The sequence below is a fragment of the Pogona vitticeps genome, chromosome 14 (assembly GCF_051106095.1).
Source record: "Pogona vitticeps strain Pit_001003342236 chromosome 14, PviZW2.1, whole genome shotgun sequence".
Lineage (NCBI taxonomy): Eukaryota > Metazoa > Chordata > Lepidosauria > Squamata > Agamidae > Pogona > Pogona vitticeps.
The window spans coordinates 5,481,618-5,495,166 of record NC_135796.1 but is presented as its reverse complement, the minus strand read 5'-3'; the positions used below and the strand labels follow the sequence as shown (position 1 = coordinate 5,495,166).

Sequence of the window (13,549 nt, the reverse complement as noted above, 5' to 3'; positions counted from 1 at the left end):
CTGGAAGATGAGACTTCTAGGTTGAAAAGAGCGTTGAATCAACTTCTCGGAAAGTTGAAGCAACACATACAAATAGCACTGTTGCTAATGATGCAACTAAATTAAAACCAAAAGGGTCTCTAATGGCTGATGCACACAGAAGTGAAAGGAAAGTCCAGTGCCGTAGAGCACATACAATTGGAACATGGAACGTGAGAAGTATGAATCAAGGTAAGCTGGAAACTGTGAAGCAAGAAACATAACGTATAAATGGTTGTTGTGGGTTTTTCAGGCTCTTTGGCCATGTTCTGAAGGTTGTTCTTCCTAACGTTTCACCAGTCTCTGTGGCTGGCATCTTCAGAGGACAGCACTCTGTGCTCTGTATAAATGTATAAACATTGCAGGACTGGAACAGGACATTTTCAGTCAGACTACAAAATGTTCTGTTCTGGGAATGATAAATTCAGAAGAAATGGAATGGCTCTAATACTAAGGCAAGATGTAGCATGAGCAGTTAGGGGATATAATGCAAAGTATGACTGAATAATAGCAATCAAACTCTGGAAAACCTATCAACATAATGATTGTTCAAGTATATCTTCCAGCCACCAGTGCTGAAAAAGATGAAATAAAAGCTTTTATGCAAGCATCCAGGAGGAAATTGATCACACACCAAAACAAGACATGCTTAGGTGACTAGAATGAAAAAGTAGGGAACAAAGCAGAATCAAATGTTGTTGGAAAATTTGGCTTAGGAAACAGAAATGAAGCAGAAGAATGACTCATAGAGCTCTTTAAAGACAGCAATGTGTTTATTTCAAATACATGCTTTAAGCAGCCAAACATATGGCTGTACACATGGAAGTCACCAAATGGCCAATAAAGAAATCAAATAGACTACATAATTCAAAGTGGGAGATGGAGAAGCTGTATTACCTCTGCCAAAACAAGACTAGGAGCAGATTATCGCACTGATCATGAACTGTTATTAGAGTAAAGCTGAAAAAGAATACTAAAAGGATCATAATGCCAAAATATAATTCAAACAACATTCCTGGGGAATTTAAAGTCCACATAAGGAACAGATTCACATTACTAAACTCAACTGATTGTGAACCAGGAGAACTGTGAATTGAAACCAGAGATATTACTAGGAAAGAATGCAAAAAGAACGTTCCTTTTTTCTTTTTCTTTTTATGCAAGCTTTTTATTTATTTATAATCCAATCACCAGTACAAACATATACTCAGCAATACATTTATCAATACAAACAGTACAATCCATTCTTTTAGTCCTTTAAGACAGTCATTCTATTAAGCTTAAAAGCTAATAGGCCAATATTCCAGTTGGCTTCTCAAAATGTCATCCTGTTTATTTAATTCCAAACTAAAAACTAACAAAGGGCACCACATTTTGATGAACTTCTCTTCTTTTATTTCACTCTTTCCGTGTTTGGGCAATTTGAGTTCTCACAGCCCCTACAAGAATTGCCACCAACTCTTTATCAACTAAATTCTCATTCTCTCCAGTAAATAATGAGGAAAAACAGGAAAGTAAATCTCATGCTGTGTTAACTCACCCAATTACCGCTATTACATTCTGCCAGAATGATTTGGCCTTTGGACAGGAGAATGACAAGGATCTTTTGGAACCATGATTTCTCCAACACACATCTGGTTCCTCCTTATTAATTTCATGAAGTGTCATACAGCACAGATGCCATCTATGTATTGTTTTTAACTATTTCCCTAGATGTGGCTGATAGCAATTTATAAGGCTGTGAAGTCCATATTTTTGTCCAGGATTCTTGATATTTACAGTAGATTTCTTTCCCAAACTGTCTTAACTCCCATAGTAATTGCCATACTCCCTTACTAATTATGCTTTTATAAATTACTGAGATTACTGGTATTAAAAGAAACTGAGACAGAAAAACATTCCTGTAGAAAAAAAGAAAAGAAAAACTTAGATGGATGATAGAAGAAACACCTAAAATACCAAGGGACAGGCAAGAAGCAAAAAATAAAAGGTGGCAGAAGTAGGATCAGAACTCTGAATGCAGTTTTTCAGCGACTGTCACATGGAGACAAAGAGAGCTATTATAATGTCCAGTGAAAAGAAACAGAACAACAAAAAGAGGAAAAATAGCATTTGTCTTCCAGAAGATCCAAGAAAGCAAAGGGAAATTTAAGCTTAGATTAGGGATGCTGAATGACCAACAGGGAAATATGGTAGTGCCTCGCTTAACGGGCACCCCATTTAACGATGAAATCGTATAGCGATTAACTTTTTGTGATCGCTTTTGCGATCGCTTTGCGATGTTCCCTATGGGGAAAAATCGCTTTGCGATGATCAGTACCCTGTTTCACTTACCGATCATCACAAAGTGATGATTTTTTAAACAGCTGATCAGCAGTTCCAAAATGGCCGCCGGGTAAAAAAAATGGCCGCCCGCTGTTTTCTGAGATGGATTCCTCGCTTACCAGGCAGCGAAAATGGCCGCCATATGGAGGATTTTGCTTAAAGGTCTGAAGCCCATAGGAATGCATTGAAGGGGTTTCAATGCATTCCTATGGGCTTTTTGATATCGCATAGCGACGAAATCGCTTTGCAGCGATTTTTGCTGCACCGATTGTTGTCACTATGCGATGCTCCACTGTACATTATCTGACCAGGAGAAGATAAAGAGAAAGTGAAGGCAGTGTACAGAAGACCTATACAGAAGGGACAAAAGGAGGACAGACTCCTTTGAAAAAGAATCCTATGATGAAGAACCTGCAGTCCTAAAAACTGAAGAGAAAGCTACTCTGAAAGCACTAGGGAAAAATAATCATAAAGAAGAATCAAGATAGAAGAAGAACAGAACCCCAATCTTGACAATGAAGGAATTGAAATAGTTAGAGATTTTGTATGCTTTGGTTCAGTCATTGACCCAAATCGGGACTTACAGCCGAGGTATCAGAAGGCTGCGACTCAGAAGGGCAGCCATGAAGGAATTAGAAAATATCATCTAATGTAAGGATGTGTCACTGGAGATCAAAGCCAATATAATCAACATTCTTGTGTTCCCAATCACCATGTATGGATGTGAAAGCCAGACAGTAAGGAAAGTAGGTTGGTTGGTTGGTTGGTTGGTTGGTTGGTTGGTTGGTTGGTTGGTTGGTTTATATTTATATCCCACCTATCTGGTCTTCCGACCACTTGGAAATTGGTAGGGGGAAAAATAATTTGTTTAAAACATGGTGCTGGAAGGGAGGTTTGTAAACACCTTGGTTTACTAGAAAGGCAAACAAGTGGGTCCTCATCAGATCAAGCCTGAACCATCTCTGGAGGCCAAAATGATGACACTGAGGATGTCCTACTTTGGGCACCTCATGAAAAGGCAGGATTCTCTGGGAAAAGACGATCATGTTGGGAAAGACGGAAGGCAACAGGAAAAGAGGAATACCGAAAGGCGACTTGACGGTACATAACAAGAACAACTATTCTTAGCAGGGTTGTGTTTTATAGGCATTCTTCATTTATGTGAAATTTTATGACTCCTGCCTCCTCGGTTATTCACCTGAGAGATTTATACTTTATTTTAGGCACCCTGCCCCTGATTTCAGTGGAGAATAATTCATGAAACAGTATGTAGAAACAAGGATGTACTGTAAGTGCCTGTACACTCAAAATGTTAAAATCCAGAACAATAAAACCAGTATTAAAAGCTAAAACAGGTATAGTTTAAAATGGCTTGCTAAAACATGGTCTTAATGAAGAGAGCAAAGATATGATGGCCTTTAACGGGCCTTGCTGAAATAAAGGTGGTGCCGAGAAAACCTCCACAGTAAGAAGGAATTCCAGTGATGGGTGAAAACCTCCCTGCTTGGCAATGTTATTTTCCCCCAGACCACGTCTCCCAGAATCCCCCAGCCAAGAGACGTTTTCTGGGCATGCCATTCGAACAAGAAATCCGACTCCTGTTACCAGATATCCCCACCAGAGGGCAAACCGACATTACAGAGTTTTCGCAGGGCTGGACATAAATAAGGCGGTTGGCCGTTTGCTTTAATAGACATTGCGAAAACAACTTCTGGACCTCAGACGTTTTGAGGAGCAAAGATTTCGTCAATAGACCACATGGAGCCCCAAACCTGGCACCCTAGCTTAGTAGTGTGGTCCGCTTTTGTCTGCAGAAGGTTCCAAATCTGATCCATCCACAGCAGGTCCTGGAGAGCCACCCCTTCCATCATGCAAGGCTAGATGGGTGGGCGCATGGGCTTTGGGATCAGAGAGATTTTTCCACCTACAGGAGGGTCCACCAGCCACCATCTCGCCCTGCGTGATGGAAAGGGGTGGCTCTCCAATGTTGCAGAGAAGGTTTTTATCCACCACAGGACATACGGCTGATGGATCAGATTTGGAACCTTCTGCTCAGTGGGCATCAAGAGGACCAGAACCCTCGCTTTTGTTCCTCACTATATCTCACAGCTGGAACGGACCCCTATGGAGCATCCAGTCCAGCACCTGTCAAAGAGGCATGGGGTGGGGTGGGGATTGAACTTCCAACCTCTGGCTCCCCAATCGAAGGCCTGAACCACTGAGCTACCCCTGCAGTTGTTTTAAAAATCTAGGTTTTGGGGGCTGAGGGACAGATTAGGGATGAGAGTTTTGCATTGACCTGAATGGGGGAAAATATGAAAAAGGTCCTTTCGTTTGTTTTCAGATTCTTTAGTAGAGCCCTCTCCTCACCTAAAAGACCCTGAAATGGAAGAAATACTAAATTTAGTTAGTTAGTTAGTTAGTTAGTTAGTTAGTTAGTTAGTTAGTTAGTTAGTTAGTTAGTTAGTTAGTTAGTTAGTTAGTTTAGTTAGTTAGTTAGATAGTTAGTTAGTTAGTTAGTTAGTTAGTTAGTTAGTTAGTTAGTTAGTTAGTTTTATAGGCCACCTTTCTCCCAATAAAGGAGAAACCTGATTTTTTTTAAAAAAATGCTTATTTCTCTTAAATATGATTTTAATATTGATTCTTCTTCAACATTTTAAATATAATATTTGTTTAAATGTTTTTAATATGTATGCTTGCTGCTGGTAGTTTTTAAATACTGTGTTTTTAATGATGCAAACCACCTTGGGTCCTTTTTTAAGGTGGGGTAAAAATATTTTAAATAAATATCCCACCCCTCCCTTTTTTTAAAACTAGGCTAGATGATGACATGCATTGGGGGTGGGGGAGGCTGCATATCTCAAAGTCTTTAGGTGGAACTGCGTTTCATGGGAAGATTTTGTTGCTGTGGGGAAGGGGAAGTAAAGCGAAAAGTGAAAAAGCAACGCGTGGTGCTTCTATACTGTCCCATAGCTCTTAAACCACTTTCTGGGTGGTTTATAATTTAATTCTGCAGGCTACACATTCCACAGACAGACACACCCCAGCAAGATGGGTGCTCAGTTTACTGACCTCAGAAGGATGGAAGGCTGAGTGAACCTCGAGCCAGCTACCTGGGATTGAACCCCTGGTTGTGAGCAGAATTTTAGTTGCAGTACAGCAGTTTGATTACAGTGGTGCCTCGCTAGACAGTTACCCTGCATGACAGGCTTTTCGCTAGACATTGACTTTTTGCGATCGCCATAGCGATTCGCAAAACAGTGATTCCTTTGGGGGAATTTCACTGGACAATGTTTCGTCCCTGTTTCACAAACCGATTTTCGCTAGACGACCATTTTGACAGCTCCCTCCATGCTCGCAAAGCAGCTTTCCTATGGCCGATCTTCTCTAGACAGTGACGATTCTTCCCCATTGGAACCCATTATACAGGTTTCAATGCATTCCAATGGGGAAATGCTTTTCGCTAGACAATGATTTCGCTAAACAGCCATTTCAGTGGAACGGATTGTCATCGTCTTGCAAGGCACCACTGTACTGTGCCATGAACCTACGTAGAGGTTCAGGAGTGCCATGCTCCTCTTTTCCTCACTACTTTAGGACACAGGAGGGACAGGTGTGGAATGTTGAAACAGAACACCAAAAATGTGTAGCAGATAGCATGGACATGTGTGGGGGCAACGGGTAGACAGATAGTCACCTTTTCTCCCTCCTCTTCTTTTCTAAACCCATACACGGAGTGCTACTCTCAGGCACTCTTCCTTCCTTGTTCTTAATTTAGGGACAATGCCTCTTTCTTCTTGCTCCTCTATCAGCCAAGAAACAGTCTTGCAAGCTCGAAGGCCTGCTCCAGGTTTCTCTAACAAAGGTTACCCCCCTCTTCTCTATATGATACATAACACGGATTTCATTACACAGTCTCTGGACTGATTCTTCCTTCTCCCCACATGCTCAAGCGAGTCCTAGGCCACTGCATTGTGCAAGCAAAACGCCAAATAATCATAACATGGCAGAAATCAGTGTACCTCCTAGGAAACCTTTATATCCCTGGACTTACTATTGCTCTCTAGAGAGCCAGTCTTATTTTCTCTGATCAGCAGCATGTGTCCAAACCTCTTTCCATCACTGGCTACCTGATCCTTTTAACTGGGGGGTGCTGGGAGCCAAAACTCGGATTCCCTGCAATGCAAAACAGGTGCTCTATCCTTCCAGCTCTATTTCCTGAGCATGCGGAAAGATAACAACCTCTCTGGCCATTAAAATAAATGACGTTCTCCATCTGATTCTGGATGGTAATTACTTGCCTGTCACTTCAAAAAAAAAATCTGAAAGATAACCACCGAGCCAGGCCTTTTAGGCAATGAATAATGGCCTTTTTGATTGCTGTTTGTTGTGATACAGCTCTCTGTTGAAACCCGGCCATGTAATTGATAACTATTGATTTGTTGTGGGAGAAATGCTTATGAGCAGCTTGCCCTTTTGACCAGCTCTGACTGTTCAGCCTCCTGTCCTTCTTGAAACTGAATAAAAAACGTCCGAATGACTCAGAGGCAGAGGTTGGGAATGTTAGCTTTTCAGGACAACAGCTTCCAGAATTTTACACACACACACACACACACACACACACACACACACACACACACACACACACACACACACACACACACACACACACACACACACACACACACACACACACACACACACACACACACACACACACACACCGCAAAGTAATGTTTCTAAGCTCTGCTCCGTACATACATGCATAGATGTGTGCATATGAATAAAGTGTCTGTGTGTTTTTAGTTTAGTTAAATCAATGGGCTATATGAGTAAGTGAATCTGTGTATGCCATCTCTTTGTGTCAGAGGAAGCGAGCAAAAGCTGGCTGGGTAGCTCAGTGGTTTAGGTCTCTGTCTGTGGAGCCAGAGGTTCGATGTTCAATTCCCCACTGTGTCTCCTGTGAGTAAAGCCAGCCTGTGTAGCCTTGGGCCAGCTGCACAGTCCCAGGAAATCACCCAGAAGAAGGGAATGGGAAACCACTTCTGAGTACTCTGTACCTTAAAAACCCTGGAAAGGGTTGCCGTAAGTCAGAATTGACTTGACAGCACATGAGGATGATAATCAAGTGAGCAAAGAGACTCAGTAGGCGAAGACAGAGCTTTTGAAGGGGTACCTTTTTGGGTTACAGCTTCCAAGAATCCTCCCCCCAGCCAACTATGGCCACTGGCTACACTGGCCGGAGGGGGTTCTGAGGGCGACCGTTCTCTCCTTCCTCCCACCTTCCCTTCCTGGCCTTTCCTCTTCCTTTCTGCCAGCAGGCTTCACGGAGAACGGTGGCAAGCAGTAGCAAGGAGAGGTGGAACCAGAGCGTGGAAGTAATTTGTTGCAAATAATGCTACTTATAATCAAGTTATTTCCCTAGTATAATTGAGTATAATTAAATTATACAGCTATCATGGTCTTTTCCTGGCCCAGTGTGGGTGCAGGAGTCAATGGCATATGTATTTGTGTGGATGTGGAATGCACTGTTATTTTATGTGTGAGGTTGTGTGGAAAAGTGTGTCAGCACCAGGCGGAGTTGGGAAAGTTACTTGCTGGAACTAAAACTCCCTAGATTCCCCAACTAGCATGAGGGATGCTGGAAGATCTAGTCCAAACAAACAAACAAACAAGCAAGCAAAATAGATAGATAGATAGATAGATAGATAGATAGATAGATAGATAGATAGATAGATAGATAGATAGATAGATAGATAGATAGATAGATAGATAGATAGATAGATAGATAGATAGATAGATAGATAGATAGATAGATAGATAGATAGATAGATAGATAGATAGGGTTTTCTATACCAAACTACTTTTTAAATCCTGCAGTTACAGAGGTGGGCCATCAATGGCACCACTCAATGACCTTTAAAGCCTGCAGCACAATAACACACCCTTCTCGCTCTACAGGGAGAAGCATCAGGAGTTTGTGAAGAAAGAGCCTACCCAGGAGCAAGGGAGTGGAGCACAAAAAGGTATGACTCTTTCTCTTGGGTGGCCAGTCCCTGAACTGCTGAAATGGCGAGAGCACAAAAGGCTTCAGGATAACGGCCAGGGTCGTACATGTGACGGGAGCTGGCTTCCTACCGGAGTGCTTCCTTCTGCATGAAGCACTGCTCATGGCCCAGCCATCCGTGCTTCCTCTTTTTTTGGAAGGGTTTCTCACAGAGCCATCCCACATCGCCATAGATCTAGTGGATGTCAGTGGAGTACATTATTTGTACATTTGTTCCCGTTTATTAAAATATCCTTATCTTGCCCTTCATCTAGTTATCCAAAAATGCCAGCAAATTGGTCTTTTACTTCTCTTTTTACAAGCGGCAGATTGTCAGCATTCTATGGTCAAACCTTTTTATCAAGCCTGTTGGCCTGTTTGTGAATGTTTTGTTGTGACATCACGGCAGCTTGGAGGCTGGAGGGTCGAAAAGCCAGCCACGGTGAGCTAGTCTAAGAGTGTATCTGGAAGAGAAACAGAAACCGGAAGCCTGTTCTGTTCTGCACATCCCCTCATCTTCCCGAAAGGTTATTCCTGTCCCCCATCTCCCAGTTTCGCAGGCTTATGGGGATCATACAAGGGAGGCGTCTTCCGCTCTGTCCTCACATGGCAGGGAAGGCTTTGTATAGCCTTAATCAAGCATGAATGATCGCATCTCCTGGATGGATGACCAGGGCGCAGAGTGCTGGAAAGTAAAAACGCCTTGAGCGAAAAGGTCGGGGTGGGTGGTGATGTGAGCCTCTGCTTGTTAGAAGGATGATTGTCCAGGACGAGGGTGTCTTCTTTGATCTTGTGGTTGCCATAGGAGCCGAGTAGGAAATTGAATCTCTAGTGGGAACCCCGGGCGACAAACTCCATTGAGGTGTGGGATTTAGAGGGAGACCCTGTTCTCCCTCTACTGTCCTGTCATGCTGGACAGCCAAGGGAAATCTCTCCTCCATTCCTCCACTAAGCTGACCTCGGGCCTTTTATCCTATTGAGTCAGTGCTGATGCCGTGCAGTGGTTAGAGCGTTGGCCTGGGACTCAGGAAATCTAGGTTCTCCTTTTGAAAGACAGCTTCAAAACTAAAGTGGTGTGCCAGGCCTGTCGTTTTCTCACACCGTGGTCAACCTGAAACTGTGGTGTGGAAGAGAACTGTCCATGCTTTTGTTATGGTTGTTTAGTCGTTAAGTCATGTCCAACTCTTTGTGACCCCATGGAGCAGAGCACGGCAGGCCGTCCTGTCTTCCACTGCCTCCCGGAGTTGGGTCAAATTCATGTTGATTGCTTTGATGACCCTGTCCAACCATCTTGTCCTTTGTCGTCACCTTCTCCTCTCGCCTTCACACTTTCCTAACATCAGGGTCTTTTCTAGAGAGTCTTCTCTTCTCATGAGATGGCCAAAGGATTGGAGCCTCAGCTTCAGGATCTGTCCTTCCAGGGAGCACTCAGAGTTTATTTCCTATCCTCCGTTTATTGGGGTGTATGTGTTTTCTCTAGTGTTAATCCAGTTTTCACATAATACATGTTTCATTTTTTAAATGTTGTAATACGGTATTACAGCCGCCTAGAGTGGTCTTAATTGACTAGATAGGCGGGATATAAATAAAATAAATAAAATAAATAAAAAATAAAATAATTACTTTTAATACACTGTAAGCTGCCTTGGATTCTCTTCAGGAGCAAGACAAGGTGTAAATATTTTAAATCAGTAAAGAAATAACATAAACTTTCACTTAAAAGGTCAGAGACTGATGCGGAAGTGGGGGAGAGAGCTGTGGAACCTTCTAGCCTTCTTGTTTACACCTCTGTATGTTTACAAGTTTACTTCATGAGCAGGACAGAGGATGTGGAAGTTGAGTCTCGGCAACTGGATGTCTTTCTTATGAGGTTGAAACTTTTCGCTACTCCTCCAAGTAGCTTCTTCAGTCTGAGGAGAGTTGGTACCAATGACTCCAGTTGCCATGACTCAACGTCCAGGTAACCTCACCTGGAGGACTGAGAATCTTCATAGGACAGAGGATGGGACACCTGCCCTCCACACCTGTTTCTTGTCTTCCAGCTGCAAACCATGCCCTCCCTCAAAATCTCACAGGAGCCCAGTGCAGACAAGTCAATGAGATGCATAATTAGCCTATGCGTAGAGCTAAACAAGGATGGGATTTTTAGAAGTGAAGGACCTCCCATGATTCAGTGGGAAAGTCCCCAGGCCAAATAAAGGGGCCTAAGAAACCTCATCGCCCAGGTGCCTTGGGAAAGGAGATTCTGATGGAAGCTGAACAGCACAGAGATGAGGGCACCACTCTTCTTCCTGCTGGTTTGAGGGCTCCCAGCCCCATCCTTCAATCTGGGGGGCTTTCTACTGAATTATGGGCCTGAGAATAAATTAATCCCCAAAATCCCCAAAACCAAAAGTATTTTTATCTCATTTCTTTTATAATGTTAATACTTTAAAGCACAGAGATATTGTCCTTTCACCAATACTCAACTTGTTGATAGGGCAGTTTTTAAAATTAATTATATTTTGGACTGGTTTGAAGGCAACCTGGGCTTCCGTCAAGGACTTCTTCCTGCCTGGCCAGAGGGGAGAGTCCAGAGAATTCTGTGTTTCCCCTTCTGACCACCTCAGGAAACCGTCGGTGCCCTTCTTGCAGATGGAAACAAGAAAAGCTTTGAAAATCAAATCTGTAAACCTGTCAGAATCACAGAGAGTAATGTAGGGGTGAGGTGAGGTGAGCTGGAGAACAAGCAAGCGCACAGAGACTGCGACGACACAATGGGGGAAATACAGCTTCATCTGCTGTGGCCTGTAGTGTTTCAAATCGGGTTTCCGTGGATGAAATCTCTGGCGCTTTCCGGGTGTCACACAGTCTGCAGGAGTCAGCAGGGGCAGGGTGGGAGCAGAGAATTGTCTTTGCACAGGGCGCAAACAGCAGAAGCTGCCTTTGACAAGGTGCTGACAAGGTGCTAACTGGCCATTTCTGTTGGAAATTTGTATAAAACTTTGCATGCTATCTGTAGTTTGAGTAACTCTGCCTCCCCCCGCCCCCAGTATTAAGGACCATAAATGATGTGTTTGGGTATTGTTATGAGTTACATAATGAATTACTTTTTTAAAAGCAACCTCTCAAGTTATGTGCCTTGACATGAACATGAGACAACAATATTTACTGTTCTGCCTCAGGCAGCAACATTTCTTGGACCAGAACCACCTGCCACAGCACTAGTCCAGGACATCTGTAAAATATTCATGATAAGGAGTGCCATTTTTAGTTTGGTTTAGGGTTGTGAGATGTAGGAGTGGTTGTGTTTTCTGTTTTCCATTTTCCCACAGTGTCCCAGGGGTGAAGTTATAAAGCAGTGGTTCCAACCTTGGGTCCCCAGATGTTCTTGGACTCAAACTCCCAGAAGCCTTCACCACCAGCTGTTCCGGCCAGGATTTCTGGGAATTGTAGGCCAAAAATATCTGGGGACTCACGGTTGGGAACCACTGCTATAAAGCAAGGGTGAGCAAAAGACAACCCCTTTTGAACGGCCCTTGGGTGTCCCCACATTCGGGGTGGGGGGACCAACACCAAGTGTATCTCACTCCTCCTGAAACTGTGCATTTAATCAGTAGATGGAGCTGGTACAGACCAAATGAGCCAATGAAATTTCAATTCTAAAATCTTGGTATGCATCACAAATATTGTTATCAATCCATATTGGCACACTATTACGGTGTGAAGCACAAAGACTATGTGAAGGATTCATATGGGGGGGGGAAATGAATGCATATTCATTGGTACAACATTATCTGCCTGAATATAAAAATGAGCATTAGTTATAGACAGCTATGGTTGTTCTGAGCTTGTTTACAAATATTTTTTTAATGCATAGCTCCTGAGGAAGGTTGTGTGCCAAAATGCATTGGGTATTTTTTTAAAGCAGAATAAAGATGATTTACATCTCTCTATACCCTGAGACCTAGTCTCTCATTTTGATTTCTGTTCCCATTGGATGTACTGGTTCTTTGTGTTTCTGCTTTTTGCCATGAAGCAGTGTGCTTCACACACACACACCCCAAACTCAACCCTCCTGAATGTGAAAGTGGAGGTCCATCTTTAGCCATTTTCAGTTTTGATTTTTCATCTTACACACACTCCCATCGTCTGAAGCTGCTCACTCTTGCTGTAAAGCCCTGTGGGAACCCCATAGCTATGATACCACATAGGAGCCCGGTTTGGGGGCCAGAGCTGTCCGGCAGGGGCTACACAGGTTGGGTCCCTTCCCAGCAACTCTGCCCCCCCCCAAGTTGGCTTACATTGCTAGTTGACTTTTTATTTGGGGATACTCTCTCCATCCGCGCAGGTGGCAGCTGCCATTCTGGACAAAGTCAACACCTGGATCACAGCTTCTCCAAAGCAATGAATCATTTTCTGCTTATGTTTTCCCCCTTCCCTTGATTCTTATTCTTCTCTGCCCTCCCCCACAGGTTCAGATGCAAACAGTCAAAGGACAGCCATGGCTGCCCGCCTTTTAGAAGTCATCCAGGCCCTCGAGCAGGCTCATGATGCCTTTGAACACCAAGAAGAAGAAGAGGAAGAAGAAGAGAAGGCTCAGATCAGCATCACGCCCCCACCTTAGGTGGCTTCCTGCATCCATTTGACACCCCTCCCTGTGGTGTTTTCCTCATATTGTCATGGATGTGATCTGTCAGGGCGTGGTGGGTTAAGAGCCGGGACCTGTCCCCTTGTGTTTTGACAAGTTGTGTGGCTTTGCAGATTGTAGCAGACGGTGGCCATGCTCAGCCCTTGGCTTTCGAAGGACGGAGAGAACGTGGCACAAATGGCAGGCGCCTTTCGTCTCTTGGCGGCCACGTCCAGCTGACGTCCAGCTTGGATCTGCCATTAGAAGACATTCCAGGAGAAAAGGAAGTGTATCTTCATGGACCGTGCTCTTCTTAAGCCCAGAGTGCATTCCGTGTGTATCTGTGTGTGTGTGTGTGTGTGCTTGTGTGTTCAGATTTGTAGGCGTGCAGATACCTGGCACCGGGCATGCCATTGGGCATTGTGAGAATCTCAGCTTCCTTGAAAAAGAAAAAATAGTATATTTCCAGTCTTCATGGGTGTAAAGCTGAGAAGGATAACTCCTGAACCCTCAAATGCCAGACTAGTAGCTGTATAAAATTTGTGACGGGC

General features: G+C 43.6%; 1 protein-coding gene across 3 annotated transcripts in view; it reads left to right on the top strand.

The window, feature by feature from the left end:
- The window catches only part of RASAL1 (RAS protein activator like 1), a 73,842-nt gene extending 60,621 nt beyond the window's left edge, over positions 1-13,221 (top strand). The window contains exons 20-22 of one of the 3 annotated variants that reach the window (XM_072983123.2): positions 8,305-8,369; positions 12,844-12,995; positions 13,133-13,221. In XM_072983123.2, coding sequence (XP_072839224.2) covers positions 8,305-8,369; positions 12,844-12,995 — 217 coding nt within the window. In that variant the 3' untranslated portion in view covers positions 13,133-13,221. The other 2 variants (XM_020807097.3, XM_072983124.2) reach the window with 2 other exon arrangements.
- Positions 13,222-13,549: the final 328 nt, after the last annotated feature.